The sequence below is a fragment of the Lagenorhynchus albirostris genome, chromosome 8 (genome assembly GCF_949774975.1).
Source record: "Lagenorhynchus albirostris chromosome 8, mLagAlb1.1, whole genome shotgun sequence".
Taxonomy (NCBI): Eukaryota; Metazoa; Chordata; class Mammalia; order Artiodactyla; family Delphinidae; genus Lagenorhynchus; species Lagenorhynchus albirostris.
Genome location: NC_083102.1, coordinates 14905363 through 14929488, shown reverse-complemented (window position 1 = coordinate 14929488; position 24126 = coordinate 14905363). Strand labels below are relative to the sequence as shown.

At 37.1% G+C, this 24126-nt stretch overlaps 1 protein-coding gene across 3 annotated transcripts in view; it reads left to right on the top strand.

The window, feature by feature from the left end:
- Positions 1-15458, top strand: part of TRIM24 (tripartite motif containing 24) — a 93417-nt gene extending 77959 nt beyond the window's left edge. For 2 of the 3 annotated variants that reach the window (XM_060156585.1, XM_060156584.1), the window contains exons 12-19: positions 1243-1378; positions 2873-2945; positions 4026-4194; positions 6454-6782; positions 8079-8211; positions 9179-9253; positions 10836-10985; positions 11739-15458. In XM_060156585.1, coding sequence (XP_060012568.1) covers positions 1243-1378; positions 2873-2945; positions 4026-4194; positions 6454-6782; positions 8079-8211; positions 9179-9253; positions 10836-10985; positions 11739-11948 — 1275 coding nt within the window. In that variant the 3' untranslated portion in view covers positions 11949-15458. The remainder of the gene's footprint in view (positions 1-1242; positions 1379-2872; positions 2946-4025; positions 4195-6453; positions 6783-8078; positions 8212-9178; positions 9254-10835; positions 10986-11738) is intronic. The other variant, XM_060156586.1, reaches the window with a different exon arrangement.
- Positions 15459-24126: the final 8668 nt, after the last annotated feature.

Sequence of the window (24126 nt, the reverse complement as noted above, 5' to 3'; positions counted from 1 at the left end):
ACCATTCTAGATGCAGAGGCGAGAAGTAAATTCATTACATACAGTCTATGCCCTCGGACTGTAGAACTTAATTCTCTTGGAGAATCTTGATTGAGAAAGGCTGGAACTATTAAATAGGATTTTAATCACAAAAACGTTCTTGAGGAATAAATGGTATATTTAAGCATTAAAAATACTTGCATCTAAAGGGGGGTGGGTGAGGGTTGGATTGGGAGTTTGGGATTAGCAGATGCAAACTGGTATATATAGAAATGGATAAGCAACAAAGTTCTGCATAGCACAGAGAACTATATTCAGTATCCTGTGATAAACCATAATGGAAAAGAATATGAAAAACAATATATATATGAATAACTGAATCACTTTTCTCTACAGCAGAAATTAACACAACATTGTAATTTAACTATTCATCAATGAAAAAATTTAAAAAATATTTGCATCTAAAGTATTAAAGTCTTATTCAGTAGAAATTTATCGATATTTTAGCTTAGCAGTCAATTAGGAAAGCAGTCAATTATTTGTATACCTGTTGCATTAAAGCAGGAATCTCTAAGGGATCACTTTTTTCCTACCAAACATTAAGAATGTATTTAAGTGAGGTTAGTGTTCTGAAAATGTGTTATGCGTAGACTTGTCTCATCAATCTAGTGCATACCAGAGCATCGGTTCTCAAAGTGTGGGCCAAGGACATGGGGGTCCGTACAACCTTTTTAGAGGCTCTACAAGGTCCTCTCTGTGTAAGACCAGATTTTCTTCTTATTCTTCAGCCAAAACCACACATCTCAGCAGACTGAGTAAAAGATACAAGTTTCCAGTTGGCTGTTATTAAGCCAGACAATAAAGAAATTTGCAAAATGTGAAACTGTGCTACTCTTCTCACCAAGTTTGCTTTTTTTTTAAATTGGTACCTTTTATTATTTTTAAATAAATTAAGAAACGTTATTAGAATTTCTTTTTATAATTTTGTTTTAATTTTTAAGGGTGTAGCACACAATACTCTTTTCTCCTGGCTCATGACTTCTGAAATAGTGTGACTCAGTATATTTACTAAGGTGAAATATTAAGAAGTGTGAAAGCTTTTTTTCAAGGTTGTTTATGGGGAAAGTATGGATCAGAACTTCTCAAATATGATATTTACATGTTTTATTATCTGATAATAATTAAACTATTAAAGTTTTCTTATAAATTTAAAGTAGCTTTTAACTTGCAAAGTCACAATGCCGTGAAATAATTTCTCATCAGATTGACTGCTCAAGTACTATTATGCTGGACAATATTGTGAGGAAAGATACTAGTACAGATCATGGCCAGCCAAGACCACCCTCAAACAGAACCGTCCAGTCACCGAATTCATCAGTGCCATCTCCAGGCCTTACAGGTAAAGTGGGCTTTTTAAAATTTTTATCAGTGTTTTTTTTTTCAGTTTTTATTCTATTTATAATAATTTAAAAAAAAATCACCCTATGCCTCCTCCCTTTTTCTGTTGGATGATTAAAATGGGTCTGTGTTTTGGGTACTCTTTAAAATTAATGTACTTTCGAAGTGGGAAGCAAAAGTTAAACCTCTGTACATTTTCAATTTGAATAGAACTTATGGGCACTATAGTGCTCCCAGGAGGAAATTAGTATTGTACTTTCTCTTTTTGATAATTTGCCTGTAGTATCATCTCTTTTTGCATGGAATTTTCCTAGCATCAAAATTTATCAGTGACAATCACTCTTTTTGGTGGTTTTTTTCGCTATTTAATTGTGTTCAAGAATTTTGGACACAACTACTTATTTCCTTCAAGAGAGAGGCACTCTGACTAATGCTACTCGCGGAGACCTTGGCAAATTAGATGACTTAGACCAAAATAAGGAAAGAGGAGAATTTCTTATGCCATTCACCAGTCATACAAGCACAATTAAGCAGTTGTCGAATTTTAAAGGAGGTACTTATTTAAAACATAAACAAACTGAAAGGAATTGTTGACAAAATGTGGTAGAGAAACTGTTTAATTATGTAACAAGTTCATACAGATTAATAAGGAAAGTACACAGTATTGCAAAAGGACATGAGTAGATTATTCCCTAAAGAGGAAATACATTTAGTTAGTAAAACAAGGGAGAGGAAGAAAGATGGGTGGTTCCATCTCACCAGTAGTCATTATAAAATCAAAAAGACATAATTTCTAACTATTGAATAAGCAAAGATTTAAATAGTGAAAATACTCATTGATGAGGATGTGATGGGACAAATGCTCTGATACATAGCTGGTGGGAGAATAACTTGACAAAACATTTCTGGAAACCATTTTGGCACTATTACTAAAACTAACGTTTATCCAGTACTAACTCAGTGTCAGGCAAGGGACAAAGTATCTTCTATACATTGCTTCAGTGTCTTCTGTTCCTTAGCCTCCGTGGGGCTTTCTCTCTTGGACTGCTTCTATACCAGCCCTACCAACTTTTTATTGTCCTCTGTAGCTTTTGCTGGCGCTAGCGTCCTCACTAAGCTCCTACCCTGGTTACTTTAACATGGGACATTCGACAGTGTTTGCAGGCATTTCTGATTGTCACACCCCTGGATGCTGAGTATGTAGAGGTGCCATGGCATCTAATAACTGTAGGGGCCGAGGGTGCTGCTCAACATCCCTACGATGCACATACAGCCCCCACATCAAAGAATTATCTGTCCCCAAATGTCAGTACTGCTGAGGTTGAACAGCCCTGCCAGTTTAGGGGGACTTTAGACTGTGCTGGGAGTTCAGCAGCTACTCTTGTTTTATATAGTTTCATTATGTGTTTCCAGTTTCAATGTAGTACTAAGTGAGAACATTGAGTAGGAATTAAATACAGTTATTAATTCATTTTACGAATGTGTATGATCTCAGGACCTGTTACTATGACAAGTGTACACCCACCAATACGTTCACCTAGTGCCTCCAGCGTTGGGAGCCGAGGAAGGTAAACTGACTTAACTTATTCTCTAGCCTATAAAATCTGTAACTAGATTTCTCTCGCCAGTGTTCAGCATGCTTTGGTACTCAATACATTTTAAGCAATTTCCCTTATTTTTAACTTTTAAGTTAAATGTTTAATAATTATTAAATATTATATGTTAATGTAATAAATCAATGGGTTTAGTAGAGTACAATTTTATCTTTAAAGATACAAAAATGTTTATCTGTTGAAAATAAGAAAATACATTTGACTTTAGTATAATAGCAAGGAAAAAACAAAAATGAAGTCTGTGTAACACACTGCACTATATAGGAACATGCACAAATAAAAACTTAGGGAAAACAAATAATAATTTTATGCTAAAATTGGTGTTCTGACATTTCTAATAACCAAACATTGATTCTGTTTTACAGTTGTTGAAACTGTATTTTATGTGTTACACACCCACTCATAATGCTTGCAAATTTCTCCTAGATAGTGAACCCAATTCTTACTTTCCTAATTGTATGGAAGTAGCATACTCTGAAGGGGAAAAGTTTGCCTTTAATCCTATGAGAACAGAGTAGCTATCTGTAAATGGCTTTTTTGTTGCACTACATTTTTTAAAATAGCAGAACACCAGTAAATTATGAACCTAGTTAATTATCTTCACACTTTGTGACAGTAAATCGTTAATGTGAGCCTAGACTTCTCTTTGTCACTGACTAGAGAACGAAAGGAAAATCCTAAAAAAAAGATTCTAATTCTAAGATAGTTCTAAGATCTGGCTGCCCAATTTTAGAGCCTCAGGATATTGAAGTCAGTTTTAATTCAGGTTTTATTTAAATACCTTTCCAGGTATGTAATGTAACCATTTTGATAGGTTAGTATGTGGCACATTTTTTATACATAAATGAAACTGTTTTGCATACAGCAGATGCATTTCAGTTATGTATCATTTATTGCTGATGTAACATAGTTACCATTGCTGTGAAGATACAGCATTACTCCGAAAAGCTATTATTATACCTTGTTTTAAGATACTTAAGGTAGCTTTCTTAGATTTTTTTTCTTTCTTTCTTTCTTTTTTTCTTATACTTATAGCTCTGGCTCTTCCAGCAAACCAGCAGGAGCTGATTCTACACACAAAGTCCCAGTGGTCATGTTGGAGCCAATCCGAATAAAACAAGAAAACAGTGGACCACCTGAAAATTATGATTTTCCTGTTGTTATAGTGAAACAAGAATCAGATGAAGAATCTAGGGCTCAAAATGTAATTATATTATGATTGCAATACTACTCCTACTTGAGGGATAGGATGAGAGAAACTTTTAAATAGCTCGTAGGAGATAAAAACTATTATATTTAAATCTTTCAGTTGATCAAAACAAAAAGATGGATGGCAAACAGGGAGAAGAGTTTGAAAAGTCAGAGGTTAAATGAGGAGGTTGGGCATTTGAAAGAGAGAACAGAGTAAAACACATGGAAGGTAATTGCCAAAGCAATAATACAAGGAAACTTCCTGTAACTGAAGGGCATGAGCATCTGAATTGAAAGGGCCTACCAAGTACCAGAACAATTAAATGAAAAAAAGACTCAAGTCATATCCTCATCGATTTCAGAATACCAGTATTCTAAACAGGTTCTAAAAGCTTCCAGAGGAAAAAAACACCTTACATAATGGATCAGACATCATAGTGTCACCAAGTCCTCAACACAGACTCTCAAAGCTGGAAGCCAATAGAGAAAATAACAAAATTGTGAGGAAAGATATTTTGTAGCCAGGATTCTGTACCCAGGCAAATTATCAATTATGTGTAAAGATTAAATAAACATTTTTAGACATGCATGCAGATTCTCAAAAACTTAATTCCATGCACTCATTTGAGAAGATATTTGAGAATATGCTTCATCAAAAATGAATTAAACCAGAAAGAGAAAGACATAAGATCCCATTTCTGGGATCTAACACAGAAGAGAGGCAAAGAAAAGGGTAGTTAGTCCCCAGTACAACAGCTCCTCCAGTACACCCTGTAGGAGGAGGACAGAAGACTCCATTAGGAATGTATGTAGTGGGAGAAAAATGCTTTGACAGTATTGAGAAACATTTTATAACCCTGTTGGGGATTGTGAGAATGACTTAGATATCTAGAAAAATAAGCAAATGGATTAAATTTTAAAATATGGTAATTATTGACTCACAGGAAAAACAGAAAGTTAGACAAAAAGGAAGTATAGTCATAGTACATTCTGTGGTTATGCAATGAACAGTATATAGTCATAATGATTTAAACAAACACCTGAATACAAATTTAAATAAAAACTAGATATAATCAGGATATAACGTGAATATGCATTTGACCAAAAATTGATTTTTCAGGATACTTAACCAGTACAGCAATGATACTGACCAGCTGGAATAGATGCTGGCTATAAACAGTTATACCTGCGCCTCCCAACTAAAAAGAAAACAGTGCTTAATAAAACTATGTTCAGAGGATGGTATGAATGGTGTGTGTAAGTATAAGGAGGGTGTGGAGAATCAGGAAGGAAAAATCTGATCTTCCATAGAAGGGAAAATATATACACTTAAAACTGAAGGGCTTCCCTGGTGGCGCAGTGGTTGAGAGTCCGCCTGCCGATGCAGGGGACACGGCTTCGTGCCCTGGTCCGGGAGGATCCCATATGCCACGGAGCAGCTGTGCCCGTGAGCCATGGCCGCTGAGCCTGCGCGTCCGGAGCCTGTGCTCCGCAACAGGAGAGGCCACAACAGTGAGAGGCCTACGTACCGCAAAAAAAAAAAACTGAAAATATGTTTAAATTTGAAAATCTGAAAAATTATAGTATAAGCATACTGTTTAGAAGTATGGAGGTAAATAACAGAGAGAAAAGCTAAATAATTTGAAAATAATTGGCTCCAAGGAATGATACTATATACCTGTGCTTTTAACTAATCTACATTTATTACTTCAAAATGTTTAAAAATGTTTAAAGGAGATAATAGGTTTTGTTATTAATTTGAAATTTTCACCATTCTAGGCTCAAACATAACATTTAGGTTCATTTTAAAGTTATTAATGGCACTTGCAGAGGTGAAATTACTTCTAAGAATTAAAGCAGTATGCCTTTTTATGAATGATAAAAAATCTGTAGTAGGCCTGTTTTGTGTTTAGATATACTTTGAATTAACAGCTCCAGTAAAATGTATTTATAGTTCACATGGTTGACTTCTACAGTACCCACCCACTGCTATAGCCATCAGCAGATTCAAAGATTTTCCCTGTGTTATCCACACCCTGTTACAGCTACTGATCTTCTGTTTTGAAGGTATTTTTCATTAGAGGTCCATGTCTTCTTTACCATTAGGGACAGTTAGCAGTAAACGTATTCTGGTCTCATGCAGATTCACAGACTCCTTTGAAATAACCAGGTGCTCATGAGTGGGCAGACTGCAGTCCAGAATTGCAGTAGTGCTAATAAAGAATGGCAGTTTAAGATACCCATATGCATATGTTAACTCTTTCCACTGCAGACCAACTATCCAAGAAGCATACTCACCTCCCTGCTCTTAAATAGCAGTCAGAGCTCTGCATCTGAAGAGTCTGTGTTAAGATCAGATGCCCCTGATAGCACAGGAGATCAACCTGGACTTAACCAGGAAAATTCCTCAAATGGAAAGTCTGAGTGGCTAGATGCCTCACAGAAGTCACCCCTTCACGTTGGAGAGACAAGGAAAGAGGATGACCCCAATGAGGACTGGTGTGCAGTTTGTCAGAACGGAGGAGAACTCCTATGCTGTGAGAAGTGTCCCAAAGTATTCCATCTCTCTTGTCATGTGCCCACATTGGCAAATTTTCCAAGGTAAGACGGTGCTTGCTTCCCTTCCTTACGTTCTTTCATTATAAATAATAACAGCAATAAACTTTTGATGATCACTGTAACATAAAACCTTTGTAAAAACTTAAACAGAAGTCCACTTGGCATAAATGCATACGCCAAAATTTTCAACACAGGGTTTCCCATACCCTGCCTCCCATTCCCAGTGCTTCTCTCAAAAACCTAGTCTGTTATGAGGAGAAAAAAAAAATAACTGGCCCTTTAAATTATTACAAGGGAAGTACCATAAAGTGTTATCCTTATGCACAACACTGCCATAACTTAGTGCATCTTATTTGCCAGCCATTGAGCTGTATTGTTCACAAATACCTTGAGTAAATTCTCAAACCCTATGAGATGATCATGGTCATAGAGAAGAGCCATTGGGTTGATATCTTAGTTCTTCAAAGGCTGTAGGTTTTGTTTGTTTGTTTGTTTAAGTGAGCCTTGTCCCCAAGACTTTTTTTTTTTTAATATTTATTTATTTATTTGGCTGTGCCGGGTCTTAGTTGCAGCATGAGGGATCTTTTAGTTGCGGCATGCGGGTTCTTAATTGCAGCATGCAGGATCTAGTTCCCTGACCAGGGATCGAACCCAGGCCCCCTGCATTGGGAGCATGGAGTCTTAACCACTTGACCACCAGGAAGTCCCTTCCAAGGCTGTACTTTTAAATATTTATAATTTCAGGGCTTCCCTGGTGGCGCAGTGGTTGAGAGTCTGCCTGCCGATGCAGGGGACACGGGTTCGTGCCCCAGTCCGGGAAGATCCCACATACTGCGGAGCGGCTGGGCCCGTGAGCCATGGCCGCTGAGCCTGCGCGTCCGGAGCCTGTGCTCCTCAATGGGAGAGGCCACAACAGTGAGAGGCCCATGTACCGAAAAAAAAATAAATATAAATAAATAAATATTTATAATTTTAAAGTTATAAGAACAGTACCAAGAGTGCTTCTTTTTCTTAAATCATTTGGGGGGAAAGGTCAATTGTGCCTCACATCAGCCATAGATTAATGTGTGTGTTTATTTTTTTATTTTGTTTATATTTCATGCCTCCTTAACTAGGCTAACGTTTACCACTTAGGCCTGTGAACTCTATTTCTGCTTGCAAGCTCACTCAGCATGGTGCCCCGTACAAAGCAGATGTGTGCTAAATCCTCAGTGATTAACACTGATGCCAAATAAGTAATTCTGCATAATAGATGGCATGGAGGGAGGTGGGAAAGGGAGGTGGTGAAGAGAGCAATGATGCATTAGGAACTCAGCCAGATACTTTATTCCCCAACAGTGGAGAGTGGATTTGCACTTTCTGCCGAGACTTATCTAAACCAGAGGTTGAATATGATTGTGATGCTCCCATTCACAACTCAGAAAAAAAGAAAACTGAAGGCCTTATCAAACTAACACCAATAGATAAAAGGGTAAGTTTCCAACCTAGACTGTTCAACAGTTGTTTTGGTTAGATGCATTACTATGATGCAGATGTGTCTTCATCAAAGAAGTGTATATTCAGTCCAATTTTATACTGCTTTTTTCTTTAGTACTCTTTTTCCACAAAAAAATAACAGTCTTAAATAATGACAGATTTAGACTTTTAAATTTAGTCTACCTTTAGTCAGTTTCGGGTTTGATTCAGATATGTTTTCTTCCTCAGAATTTGTTAAGAATTGGCACCAAAGAGATGGGTTTTTCTGTTTACTCTTCCTGGAAATAATTACATCCTTTCACCAAATGGCACTAGATTTATACCTCAAAGCTAGCTAATATATTTAACTGTAATTAACATTTAAAGCTACTAAGTCAACACTCCTTTATCACTAAAGAAGCTCCTTTGCTAAATTATTAAGTAGAACAGTCAGTATGAAAGTTGTCGTGCAAGAGAGAGCTGAAACATGCACTGCCACTGCTACACAGTGTTTATTGGGGTAAACTTGTAAGCAGAGAAGTAGCAGAGTACATGATGGAACCATCTGCATTCAGAGAGGGGTCCTTAGGACCCAACACCCCATGTCAGGGGCTCTACCTCTGGATCTCAACATATGGATGTTCTTCTATTAATTTGTGTACTATTAATAATTCAGTACACAAATTGGAGAGAGAAGTGGGAATATATTTTTAAAGAACTTCAGATAGGTTTCTAGTGATACTGCTTTTGTTCCTGTAATTATAACGACTGCTCTCACATATGACATACACCCCAAAATGTCAAACAGTACACTGTAGTAAGTGATTGAAATGGACAGCAAAGCTCCAAGTATCAGTATTTTTCTTGTATTCATCTGGTTTTAACTTTTATTCTGATACTTTGAGACCTGTAACGTTGTTGCTAAAAATTAGCCGTGACTTCATTATTTCATTATATTTTCATTTTATTTATTTATTGCTTAGAAGTGTGAACGCCTACTTTTATTTCTTTACTGCCATGAAATGAGCCTGGCTTTTCAAGACCCAGTTCCTCTAACTGTAAGTATGGATGTTATTTTGTGCTTTTTTTGTACAGTGGGATGATTTTTCTGAAACTCGATTTATGACAATGTAGTTTCTGTACCATTTTTCAATAGTAAGTTTCTTACATTAATCCAAATCTTAAAGCTCATTAATACATACTGCATGCTTTAATCTTAAGCACATTTTAAGGTTAACAAACTGGCCCAAAACTTCTTTTCTCATATATTCTTTCTTCTCATCTCATGTATTTTACCTACTATTCCCTGGGATGATTTCTATCAATTTTTTCTCTCTCAGGAGTTTTAGGTATATATCCTAAAGCTGTTGGGAAAAAAACTTGCCATTTGAGATAAAGACCTCTCCAAATCTCTGTGCACATTTTGATTTATAGGTCCAAACTTCAAGTAATAAGTAGACTTTAACAGTAGAGGAAGAGGTGTGTGTTTGTGTGTGTTTACCATTGACTTCAAAAAACTTCATATTTAAAATTTGATGTGACTTCAGTACATAATTTTAGAGTGCTGGAAATGGCCTGCTACTCAAAATGTGTTCTTCTCTGAGGTCTGAAATTCCTTTAAAAAGCTAATAGATTTGTTGAACAGTTCAATAAATTTAGAAAATTTAATGCAACATTAGAAAAGAAAACAAGCTTAGCAAATATATTGAGCTGATAAACAGTGAACTTCTGTCCTGAAAACAAGTTTTGAGAAGTTGAGATAGGAAAAAGGAATACAGTTGACTCTTAGAACAAGGCAGAGGTTAGGGGCACCGACTCTCTGCACAGTTGAAAGTCTGCATATAACTTTACAGTCAGCCCTCTGTATCTGCAACTTCAACCAACCACAGATCCTGTAGTAATATAGTATGAATTCAGTGAAGAAAATTCGTGTATAAGTGTACCTGCACAGTTCAAGGATCCACTGTAAATAGTTCTTAGGGGGAAGGGTCCTTTGTACCCAAAAGAGCCAGTAAAAACTTTATTCATTTAAAAATTACCCTAGAATTTGGCACTTTTTATGATGTTGGCTTATAGTTACATTTGGCATTAATAGCAGCAGCAAAATAGCCCACTTTTTCTTAATATATATCATCTCATTTAGTCTTCACAAAATCCTATGAGATTGGTAGAATTATTTCTATTTGAAATATGAAGAAACAGGTTCAGTGAAATGACTGAACCCAGTAACTTATCCAGGAGAATGCTAGTGAGTAGCAGAGCTGGGGTTCAAACCCAGATTCAAAGCCCACTTGCTATAACACATGCAGCAAAAGCATGTCAAATCTTACTAGAAGTAATACTTTTTCTAGTGATTGCTTTTTGTTTAATAATGAAGGAGAATAGTAAGAGGGAAAATGTGGTAAGTTTTTTTCATTAAAAATAACTGGTGAAGATTTTTGATAAAAGTGACACTAAACATTTACCAATGTGTGGAAGCATTCAGGCACTTGTAAATTTTGCTGAATAAATTTCCTTATCAATGACAAAATAGAAGAGAGAAAAGCAATGAGAACAATCTGAATTTTATACTACTTCTTATAGGATTTATATAGGACCAGGTAGAATTTATTTATTATAGCATCTCATATCTTTTGAAAGGTGCCAGATTATTACAAAATAATTAAAAATCCAATGGACTTGTCAACCATCAAGAAAAGACTACAAGAAGATTATTCCATGTATACAAAGCCTGAAGATTTTGTAGCTGATTTTAGATTGATCTTTCAAAACTGTGCTGAATTCAATGAGGTGAGAAGAAAAAAAAATAATAGCAATGTGAAAGTAATGTTAAACCAAACACCTTACCGACAAACGAGGAGATCAAGATATCTATCTGTGGTAGCATAAATAACCAAAAGTTCAAGTCTGTCAGGGAATGAAAGAGGTAGTTAGGAAGACTTTATCCACCTGTATATTCAAAGATTTATTATATGGTGACAACTTGAAAACAATTTAGAAAATATTTTTATCTTTACATTTTAACCCAGAAGCACCTTTATTTCTTGAAATATGGCACTTCACCAGAGTTCAGTCTTTGTGATGTTGATATTAAAACATTAAGAATGTGGTTTAGATAGTTCTTAATTAAGAATTTTCTCAAAAACTTTATCATCTGTTAGTTTATCTAAACATCTATCAGACTTATAGCCTTTTGTTGATAGTTTGTCCTTTGTATTGGCTACTCATTCCAGAGTTCCACGTTTCATTTAATTTGTTCTAAAAATACCTGTTAGATGATTCTCTGATTATGGCATCTCTGTGATATCTCTTTGGTAATCCAGATGAGTCAAAGCCTTTTATTTACTTCTTATCTGATCTTCTCTAGATTTTGTCTAGCCCCAGACTTTTGTTTACTTTATATCAAAGCTATACATAAACATTTTCTCCAAAACAATCCACTGATATTCATAATCTTCAGTTAGAAGGGAACAAAAATGTGAGAAATCCACGACTTTATTGACTATCTAAAATTTTTTTTTAATTCTTATTTTTATTCAACAGCCTGATTCAGAAGTAGCCAATGCTGGTATAAAACTTGAAAGCTATTTTGAAGAACTTCTGAAGAACCTTTATCCAGAAAAACGGTTTCCTAAAGTAGAATTCAGGAATGAATCAGAAGATAATAAATTTAGTGATGACTCAGATGATGACTTTGTACAGCCCCGGAAGAAACGCCTCAAAAGCATAGAGGAACGCCAGTTGCTTAAATAAGCAACACCACTGGCGTGTGCTGGTTTTTAGATTTTTTTTTTGTTTTCAAAAAACATTTTTGTCAGTAATTTAACATCATTACCAAGAAGAGCTTGTGACCACTTTAAGTTTTCAATGTTTACTAGACTCTGATTTCCTTAATAACCCATTTCTTTTAACCTTATTAAGAAAGAAAAAGAGGGAGGAAGGAAGGAGAAAGGAAGAAAGAAAGAAGCATCAACAACAAAATAAAAAGACATTCTCCCCACTTATTGGATTTCAAACTGCAGTCTGGAGTGATAGCAACTATAGAAAGGAAATAGACTTTGTTTGAACTCTAAGTTGAAAATTTAATGTGGTTTGGATGTGTGCGTTAATCCATTTTTAGAAAATACCACTACTCATTAACTATGGACCAACCATGAGTTAGGTGTACTGTACGTAAGAGCAGTACTCCAATGAATATGAGTGGTAATAAGAGTTCTATCCTAGGATGCCCACTGGTGCAACGAAAAAGTAGATTAGATGCTATTAAGAAGGCACCTAATAGTATATCATGTAAGATGGCAATTGTATTAAAGAAAAAGGAAAACAGATGTTTGATTTTTGTTTTTTTCCTGTCTATAGAGGTGTGTTTGGTATAGCAGGTTTTCAAGCCCATTTTTCGTACATTTCTAAACCTACCTTCTTCCACTGAGGAAGTAAGTGTACTCGTTTGGTTTTGCTGTGTGTCTGTGTGTGGTTTGTTGTTTGCTTTTTAACTGTGCAGGTGATCCTTTTATAACAAGACTCATTGTTTTCAGTATGGCTTTTAGTGGAGCTGTCCAGAATACGCAATACAGCAGTGTGTGCCGTATTTGATGTAAGGATTCTTCAACTTATACCCTATTGGGCATTAAACATAAATTCCCCTGAAAGGGACCAGTTTTTGTGGTTTTCATCTGTCTTCATAAATTGGAATGAAGTGTGTTGTGGAATTTGGGAGCAGGCAACTGGAGGAAATTAGAGTGAAATTTACATTTTTTTCTGAAGCATCTATTTCCCATTCTTCAGAGTCAGAACCTCAAACTGAATCTTTCATCTGACTTAATTCTGGACTTCATGTTCATTCTCCTGATAGAGATACAAAAGACCTACCTTCTGAGGGCAAGCATATTCTTAATGGGTCAGACCTAGCTAGTTTACTGACTTTCATTTATTCCTTTTACTTGTTGTTCAGTATCAAAGAAGGAAACTAGGTTAAGATAGAAGAAAATTATTGTGCCATTTGCTAATCTAACATTTGACAGTATATTTATATGTGAACTTTTTTAGTTTGCCAAAGTAAACCTTTATTTATAAAACATTAATTGGCTGAGGAAATTTTCCTCTCTAGGCTGATAGAATGAAAATATAGCTGACTCGAAAGAATTTTATCCTTTGGATAGTGTCATCTCCCATGAATTAAACCTAGAGGATTTGCTTGTATCCACATGGCATTAGTTCTTAAAATGGACAGTTTGAAAATATCCTGTGGCTAAGTCATTGGGTTTTCAGATACTGCTAAAGATAAAATGAGAAAAGAACTTACTGGCAAGAGCATCTTTTCTGTGTACACTTAGGTTTAGTCCATAATATGTCAGTTATGTACTGAAGGTTAAAAAGTCTTAATCACTTTTCCAAATATGTGTTTTAGGGTGGTGGTAGTTGTTGTTGTATTGTTTTGAATATGTGTTTGACATTTATTCTCCAAAGACTTGAACAAATTTTGATAATAGTGCATATACCACCAATTGTCTTCTTCTGCTCCAGCATTTTTAGCACAGCAGCCGTGGAGCTTTTCCTAATAAGTTTATTGTTTTTATTTTAGAATACTATTCTTATGATAGTTTTTTCTTCGATACTTGTCTCCTGAGTTAAAGCAGGGCACCACAGGTAAATTTTGAGGATGATCACAAAGGGAAGTAGCACTTAAGAGAGAAAAATTATAATTTTGTAAATGCATCTGAGCCAGAATTTCTACTAATATACCCAAAACTTTCACTGTTATTATTCAGTGCCATATTAATCTTTTCAAACAATATTTTTCTTTCACCTTTATCATTTTTTTGCAGAATGAAAGGCACTTGAAAACCATCTTTCCTGTAATCATACATAATATATACTAAAAGTATTTCTCCAAATAACATTTTCTTAATGATCTGAAAATTAAAGTCCTACGACCTTATTAACAGGTGTGTCCAGGTGGATCCCAGCAAAGTAGTCCTTAAATTATAATAGTAGTAAGCTATAAGATGAGCCTAAGTAAACCTCATGCCCATTTGGAAAGCATTCCTTTCAAAAGGTCAGTGCAACTCAAGCAACCTTGACCTAAACTTAAAATACTCCAGTGTTTACCTCTGATCAAACACTCCAGGAGATTACCCTCTGGATTTAGAACCAGTAGCCTTATGTCATATCTGCAAGACCCCCCAATGCTGAATGGGATCACATGATGAGCAGGCCATGTGGCAGCTAGAATATACTCAATCCTGGGAAACTCATCGAAAGCTTTCCCAGGTGCCAAGCATCTGATCTTTCCAGCAAAAAGGAAACCCAGTACACAGTTAGTGACTTACATGGCTTTGGTAGAAGTATAAATGGATAATGTATACCATATTAAATTCAAAATACTATTGTACTTCAGCACCTGGCAATGCAGTTATTTTGTCCTTTAAATTAACAGGCCCTGCTTATCTTTTCTGAGTGGAAGTGTAGGAAATTGGAAGGTCCTGAGAGGAAGATGTCCTCTTCCCTTGGTAGCTTTACTTTCTTTTCCAAGCTAAAGAATAGGCTCCACATTTTACTACTACACAGTAGTGTAGATGTAATACAACTTAGGGATGCTTTCAAAAAAGATTCACTCCACAGTCAAAAGGGTGAGTATATAGCCGATTGCTCCATTTATGAATTTGTGTTTCAATTTTCTATTCTGTTACAGTGTTTAAACTTTTAAATTGGGGTTCCGTGGAGAGACTAGACAATGAAAGGAGGAACCCCCCCTTTCGTTCAGGCCTGATCTACAAGTGAACGTGAATCCCAACAGTAGGTTGCTGCACTGAAGCAAAAGGTTTTTAGGTTTAAATAGAAGGTATATTTATTTTCTGTTTATCTGTATCTGTTATGAATGAGAGAAATTGAGTGATCTGATTGACCATTAAAATTATGGACATAACCATGAGTTCAACCATCTAATTATTGAAATAGAGGCCCTCATTTAAAATAACCATGCATATACATATTTTTTGAAGTATTATATAACCTCATGTAAGTTAAGAGTTCATGTCTTTTTATTTATATCACCCCTTCATCTTTGGTGTGAATTTACTAAAATTCACAGGTTGGTGGCTCATGCTCTTTAGTGAGAATAATGCTAGCCAATCAGATCACAGATTTCTCTGCCCATGAAGGTTTCACTTATTGTGAAGGATATCTGAGACCGTAGTCTTCGTTGTTGTTAATTTGCGGGAGTCAACTGGTGCTTTGATTTTAATAAAAATCAGCTTTGATGAATTTTTACTGTGAATATTTTACCACAACAAGGTATTTTTAATGGAAAAATTACTGTATGTCATGCAGTAGAATATTAACTAGTTTGGGTCTCCATTAACTGCCTTTGTATGTTCCTCTATAAAATCAATACATATAGGGATGATCTACTAGTCCATAAAATAATAGGAAAACTTTTTTTAAAAACTCTAACACATGGATTTCACCAGCTTTAACTAAGCAGAAAGTTAATTTAGCAAACAGGAAGGAAGAGGGTGATAGATAATAGTCAATCGAGGAGTCCCACCCCCCTGAAAGGAGAACGAAAGATGCCATGAAAAATTCTACTTGTCTGAAACCTATTGGAAGAGGCGGGGCTTGGGGGGGTTGGGGGGGGACACAAAAAGTGGGGAATTTACAAGTCACTTTGAAAGTTTGCCTATGTTAATTTCACCTATAAAGTTTGGAAAGTTCTGATTCTCAGATATTACAAGTATTTTTAAAACTTGGTTTTGAATATTTTCTAGATGTTACATTGATGGGGGTGGGAAAAGCCTTCTCTTTGATTCTTAAATGTGTTTTTAACTAGAAAAATAGTCCTAATTTGAGTCCTAGAAAAAAAATCCTTCCTTAGAAGTTAAACATTTAGCAAAATTCTATCTTTCCCACATTTTCAAGTGTGGTGTGGAAGAAAGGCTATTTTAATATCGTCTGCCATATATGAGCATACTTGTGAATGTGAATTCTTTACCCATGTCCTCTACTGCCTTTAATCCAAGACAAGTGAGCCAGAAAATTCAGTCAGAAAACAGTGGCTGAAGTCTAGTTCTCACTGAGGGGAGGGGATGGAATATAAGGATCAACCAGGGTTAAACAAATGTCTCAGCCTTGGAAGGGGAAGGTACTTATTTGAGAAGTGATATTTTCCCAAAGAAAATCAGGGCATTCTTAATAGGAGAGACAAGCTCAGTGAGCCACCAGGTTCCATGCTTTGGCAATGATGCTGGTTCTCTAATCTGATTGTTTAAGGCATTTACTGATGAGGGTGTATGTTAGAAAAGCCCAAAATACAAAAAGTCCAGAATAAAGGTTTTGACGTTCATCTTACAGGAGGATATTTTTTTCTTTTTGCCACTATAGACTGTGCTCTGAAGAGACTTACAGAAATCAAATTTCCTTCTATACATAAAACTATGGATTCAGACAAATTCCACCTCTGTCCTATTGCAGAAAGCAAAATATGCTTTATAGAGATTCCAGTTATTACTGTTTTTAATACCTCAACCAGTACTGTCTTTTTTTTAACAACTTTATTGGAGTATAATTGCTTTACAATGTTGTGTTAGATTCTGCTGTATAACAAAGTGAATCAGCTATACATATATCTCCATATCTCCTCCCTCTTGCGTCTCCCTCCCACCCTCCATATCCCACCCCTCTAGGTGGTTGCAAAGCACCCAGCTGATCTCCCTGTGCTATGCAGCTGCTTCCCACTAGCTATCTATTTTACATTTGGTGGTGTATGTATGTCAATGCTGCTCTCTCACTTCGTCCCAGCTTACCCTTCCCCCTCTCCCTGTCCTCAAGTCCATTCTCTACATCTGTGTCTTTATTTCTGTCCTGCCCTTAGGTTCATCAGAACCATTTTTTTTTGAAGATTCCATATATATGTGTTAGCATACGGTATTTGTTTTTCTTTTTCTGCCTGACTTCACTCTGTATGACAGACTCTAGGTCCATCCACCTCACTACAAATAACTCAATTTCGTTTCTTTTTAATGTCTGAGTAATGTTCCATTGTATGTATATGCCACATCTTCTTTATCCATTCATCTGTTGATGGACGCTTAGGTTGCTTCCATGTCCTGGCTATTGTAAATAGTGCTGCAATGAACATTGCGGTACATGACTCTTTTTGAATTATGGTTTTCTCAGGGTATATGCCCAGTAGTGGGATTGCTGGGTTTTATGTCAACCAGTATTGTCTTTTAGTGGGCTGTGAAACCAATCCAAAAAAGTTCTTACAAGTCAATGACCTAAAATTTGTTGACTTCCATTTCTACTAGTGCCTGATACTATTAAGGTAAGCAATATATATGAGTTTATAAAGGATTTCTGAAATTGAGTGTTTGAATTAAATTATGTTGATAAAATTTGCTATAGACTTATGTAATGTCTTCTAGGAAGCCTGGGTACTAGACAGTACTAGACAACATTGTGAAGTATCTTAAGCCTGGATACCTCCACAGGTATTGAAAGTTCCTAAAATCCTTGGGAAGGTGCTTAAGCATCAGTTTTATCAGTGGTTGACTGTGGTTTTCAATCACTGCTATCCTTTGGTTTTAATTATACATTGCTGCTAACGTCAGCTTTGGTGTTTTGAATTACAGTTTGTCATGGGTTGTTTAGCTAACCCTACATGTGTAGCCTAGACATCTTTGCATCAAAAATATTTTAGCCTAAGACTTTCTAATAACTAGACTAAGACAGGTCTGCAAACTATTTAAAATGATTAAAGATGACAATTTAGGTAATCCAAACAAACTTCATTTAACATTTCATGAAGAGGGCAGTCTCCATTTGCAGGGGTTCAGAGAACAGCAAAACGGGGTGGAAGGCAGGAAGCTTTTATGAGGTAAAGAATAAAGAACAAGGAAGTAAGTACAGAGACCAGAGTTTGCTTGGTATTTGGTGATTGGCTGACTGGATATACAGTGTTTCTGGTCAAGCAGAGCATTTATTGGACATGAAAGTTATTAAGTTTTGGTTTGCCTAGGTGGCACCCCCAGCAGGAGTGGCTTTGTCTTGGGCCTAGAATGTGCCTAGTACCACCTTTTGATCATCCTCTTGACCATCTACTTTATCTTCAGTTTGCTTCTTTGTATCAGGGAGAAGATCTTCAACTAAGATAAAAATTAAAAGATTCCTATGTTCTAGATTTAGAGTTGTCTGGAATATTTTTTTCTCCCCTCTGGGTACATAGTTTTATTTTTAGCTTGGGGGTGGGGGAGGGGAGAAAGCCTAAAAAGTTTCTGTCTGGCTCTGAATATCAGCTTCTAGTTCAGCCAACTTCTGACCATAAAGTTACTTTAAAAAAAAAAAATTCTTTCAAATACCCTATCAAGTTTCAAACTGGACAAACAGTAACTATTCCTGGCAGTACTGAACACCACCAAAATATACTCCCAAGATCTAGAGCCACTCCCAAAGATAGCCAAAAGAATGAAGTACTTGGACAGTTCCTCTGAGAGCTGGCAACAGTTGGTAGGCTGCAAACGGGATACAACCCACATTTCTGTCCAACCATATTCTGGGGCCTGATGGCTGAGCTGCCTCCATACATAAGAGCCAACAACCTGCATGTGCCAGCAGGCAGAAAGCCGAGCTCTCAGGACACCAGAAGGCAACAGCTATCCCTGGGACAGAAAGGATCAATAACCAGTGAGTTCCCAAAATCAGATTCCCAAGGGTCTGAATTTGGAAAAGGAAGGACGTGAAATTTCTCTCTTGACCAGCAACTACAGGGTTCAGGAAGAGGTGACATTGGTAGGAATTCTCACCTCTGGCTGTGGCTTCTGCCAGTTTCCCCAGAACCCCATTCTGCAGACCCCGCAGAGTGGAGTTTATAGTGAAGAGTGTAAGTTCTGGTATCTACCAGAATTTGACAAGGTTTTCCGTGAGTTTTAATTTTAGTTTCCACTTGGCTGTTTCAGGGAATAACTGATAGAAGTTTATCAGAATCCTTCAGAGTCCCATCAACCCTGGGAGGGACCCACATGAGGGCCCTCCTTTGAGAGTAGATACGGGGGTATTCAAGTTCAGGGGAGGGGGTGGGTATTATTATCTTAGGTTTCTGGCCTTGGAGCTGCTGCAATTTGAAAACCAACTTGAATTTTTGTTTTTGGTCTTGTCTCTTCAGAATGGAAAGGCAATTCAGGTAAGAGGATTAGTAGACAGTGAATACTTGGGTAAAGGAAAATAGAGGGGAGTTTTAGGAGTCACGTTGGTCTTATTGTCTTGTTTCGTTCTTTAATGAAAAATTAGCCTTTTGCGTTGAATCTTTCAATGAAGTTGATTTGGAATTTTGAAGCCTTTTGGAATCTAATGCATACCAGTTAAAATAGGTGTCCCATTCTGGTTGATTTGGAAACACTTACTTTCAAGTGTGGTTCTTAAACAATATGTCTAATTGGAATGTTCCCCATGATAGCCATTGTAATGCTAGGTTGTCTTAGTGAGACTTGCCATTTTTGTAGATGTCTACAGCTTCCAGGACCACAATTATTAGACAAAATGAGCAGGTGTGCCGGAAGGTGGAGTGCTCAATTCTTTGAAACTCGAGGATCCCGATTCTTAGGTAAGCATTGGATGTTTGAGAACCAAATTAATACCTAAGAGAGGTGTACTGCTAGGTTGGGGATTTTGTGGTATTTTACAGTGTACCTTGTTGCACAGAATTTTTCTTGAGGTGGTCAGGTGGCGCAGTGTCAGTGTAACCCGTTGCATGACCAACTTAGCACAGGAGCCTTAGATTTAGGTGGCGAGTGCTTTAACATCTTTTAAGTGTTTGATCCATGCCCACCAATTTTGCAGCTTTGGCTTCAAGATTCGCATTAGCAATTGATCTATTTAATCCTTAAATGATAAGATTTCTTTTTTTTTTTTTTTTTTGCGGTACGCGGGCCTCTCACTGCTGTGGCCTCTACCGTTGCGGAGCACGGGCTCCGGACGCGCAGGCTCAGCGGCCATGGCTCACGGGCCCAGCCGCTCCGCGGCATGTGGGATCTTCCCGGACCGGGGCACGAACCCGTGTCCCCTGCATCGGCAGGCGGACTCTCAACCACTGCGCCACCAGGGAAGCCCGAGAAGATTTCTTTATGAAAGTGGCAGTCACCCTAATGACTTTAATAGTATGACTTGTGCTACTTAGATTTTGTTGTGCCATTAGCTCAAATAGTACTAATTTCTTGTTTTAGTTTTCCAAGTCTCCCCGTGCTTTATGCTGTGGACTTATCTTTATGCATCCCCTAACTGCTGCCACCCATTGTAGGCTCCTATTATAGCTGTCCTGGAACTTTCCTGGGAAATATATGTGTGTGTGTGTGTGTGTGTGTGTGTATGTGTGAATACACTTTGCTTTTCCTCACATAAAGTTGGTTTGGATCAGAGCTGTGTGCGGGGGATCAGAGGCTCAAATCCAAAAGTGGCTTGCCCTCGGTTTTGATGAGAAAACAATGAATGCGAAGGGTTCAGTGGGTCGTTCGCCTGTGCATCTTGTCCCACAGGCCATAAGCAGTCAGCTTTGGATTCCATCTTCATCACCAGAGGCTGTTAAAGATGATCAAAGAGGACAATTTAGGCAGAGTCCAAACAAACTGACACTTGATGAAGCAGGCACTCGCCATTTGCAAGGGCTCAAAGAACTGCACAGTGGGGCTGAAGGCGGGAGGATGAAGAATAAGGAACAGAGAGGTGAGTAGAGAGCCCAAAGTTGGCTTGGTGTTTGGCCAACTGGATATACTGTGTTTCTGGTCAAGCGGAGCATTTACAGGGACATGAAGGTTATTTAAATTTTGGTTTGCTGAGGCCGCACCCAGGCAGGAGTGGCTCCGTCTTGGGCCTACAACTTGTTTCAACAAGACTATGGCCTGTTAGACAAATTCAACCTATGGCCTGCTTTTATACAGCCTAAAAGCTAATAATGTTTACATTTCTAAAGGCTGGCAGGGGCTGTTGACAGAGACCATATGTAGCTCAAAGTCTGTAGTGTTTACTCTGGCCCTTTATACAAAAGGTTTCCTGACTTTAAGCCATTTGTGCCTGTAGTTCAAATAGGAATGATCTGCACCGCTATTGAAGCAGGGTATAAACCTGTCATACACTTAGTTTGCTAGTCCAGGGACACTTCATCATGGTAGCAGCAAATTCTTTTTCTTTCCACTGCAAAATGGGAGTGGAAGGAGTTAGGGGAAGAAGTAGGTGAGTCAAGTCTTTGGGGATCCCAATTTCAGAAGTCTCTACAATAAGCCTGAACAGCAGTAAAAGACTAAATCTAAATGTAAAACCTTGGGTATTTTTCTTCCACAGCATATCTGTGTGAACAGGTATGATACCATGCATGCAAGTGGTTGCTCAACAAAGGGCATATGATTACACGAGGTAGAAAAGCTTGATGTACTCTAACTTTTTTTTTATTCCATCTTGGGAATCAGATTCCCCCTATAACATTAATGAAATATACAGTAGAAACACAGACGTTCTCTGGGAAAATATTAATTTATTCCCAGCTGCTTTGGTTATTATATACAAAACTGCAATGAATTTAAGCATATTATTTTATGAATAAGCAATTTCATTATAAAGTATGGAGGTCATAATTTACATATTCTAATTTTAATTGTGAATTTGATGACTTCTGTTTTTTGGGGTTTTTTTTAAACATCTTTATCGGATTATAATTGCTTTACACTGTTGTGTAAATTTCTGCTGTGTAACAAAGTGAATCAGCTATACGTATATATACGTATAATCCCATATCCCCTCCCTCTTGCGTCACCCTCCCTATCCCACCCCTCTAGGTGGTCACAAAGCACCGAGCTGATCTCCCTGTGCTATGCGGCTGCTTCCCACTAGCTATCTATTTTGCATTTGGTAGTGTATATATTCTCAGTGCCACTCTCTCACTTTGTCCCAGCTTACCCTTCCCCCTCCCCGTGTCCTCAAGTCCAGTCTCTATGTCTATGTCTCCTGTCCTGCCCCTAGGTTCTTCAGAACTTTTTTTTTTACGTTCCATATATATGCATTAGCATACGGTATTTGTTTTCCTCTTTTTGGCTTACTTCACACTGTATGACAGACTCTAGGTCCATCCACCTCACTACAAATAACTCAATTTCCTTTCCTTTTATGGCTGAGTAATATTCCATTGTATATATAGGCCACGTCTTCTTTATCCATTCATCTGTCGATGGACACTTAGGTTGCTTCCATGTCCTGGCTATTGTAAATAGTGCTGCAATGAACATTGTGGTACATGTCTCTTTTTGAATTATGATTTTCTCAGGGTATATGCCCAGAAGTGGGATTGCTGGATCATATGGTAATTCTATTTGTAGTTTTTTTAAGGAACCTCCATACTGTTCCCCATAGTGACTGTATCAATTTACATTCCCACCAACAGTGCAAGAGGGTTCCCTTTTCTCCATACCCTCTCCAGCATTTATTGTTTGTAGATTTGATAATGGCCATTCTGAGGTGATACCTCATTGTAGTTTTGATTTGCATTTCTCTAATGATCAGTGATGTTGAGCATCCTTTCATGTGTTTGTTGGCAATCTGTATATATTCTTTGGAGAAATGTCTATTTAGATCTTCTGCCCATTTTTGGATTGGGTTCTTTGTTTTTTTGATATTGAACTGCATGAGGTGCTTGTATATCTTGGAGATTAATCCTTTGTCAGTTGCTTCATTTGCAAATATTTTCTCCCATTCTGAGGGTTGTCTTTTCATCTTGTTTATGGTTTCCTTTGCTGTGCAAAAGCTTTTAAGTTTCATTAGGTCCCATTTGTTTATTTTTGTTTTTATTACCATTACTCTAGGAGGTGGTTCAAAAAGGATCTTGCTGTGACTTATGTCATAGAGTGTTCTGCCTATGTTTTCCTCTAAGAGTTTGATAGTGTCTGGCCTTACATTTAGGTCTTTAATCCATTTGGAGTTTATTTTTGTGTATGGTGTTAGGAAGTGTTCTAATTTCATTCTTTTACATGTGGCTGCCCAGTTTTCCCAGCACCACTTACTGAAGAGGCTGCCTTTTCTCCATTGTATATTCTTGCTTCCTTTATCAAAGATAAGGTAACCATATGTGCATGGGTTTATCTCTGGGTTTTCTATCCTGTTCCATTGATCTATATTTGTGTTTTTTGTGCCAGTACCATACTGTCTTGATTACTGTAGCTTTGTAGTATAGTCAGAAGTCAGGGAGCCTGATTCCTCCAGCTCCATTTTTCTTAAGATCGCTTTGGCTATTTGGGGTCTTTTGTGCTTCCATACAAATTGTGAAATTTTTTGTTCTAGTTCTGTGAAAAATGCCATTGGTAGTTTGATAGGGATTGCACTGAATCTGTAGATTGCTTTGGGTAGTATGGTCATTTTCACAATGTTGATTCTTCCAATCCAAGAACATGGTATATCTCTCCATCTGTTTGTATCATTAATTTCTTTCATCAGGGTCTTATAGTTTTCTGCATACAGGTCTTTTGTCTCCTTAGGTAGGTTTATTCCTAGGTATTTTATTCTTTTTGTTGCAATGGCAAATGGGAGGGTCTCCTTAATTTCTCTTTCAGATATCTCATCATCTGTGTGTGTAGGAATGCAAGAGATTTCTGTGCATTGATTTTGTATCCTGCTACTTTACCAAATTCATTGATTAGCTCTAGTAGTTTTCTGGTAGCATCTTTAGGATCCTCTGTGTATAGTATCATGTCATCTGCAAACAGTGACAGTTTTACTTCTTTTCCAATTTGGATTCCTTTTATTTATTTTTCTTCTCTGATTGCTAAAACTTCCAAAACTATGTTGAATAATAGTGGTGAGGGTGGGCAACCTTGTCTTGTTCCTGATCTTAGTGGAAATGGTTTCAGTTTTTCACCGTTGAGAACGATGATGGCTCTGAGTTTGTCATATATGGGCTTTA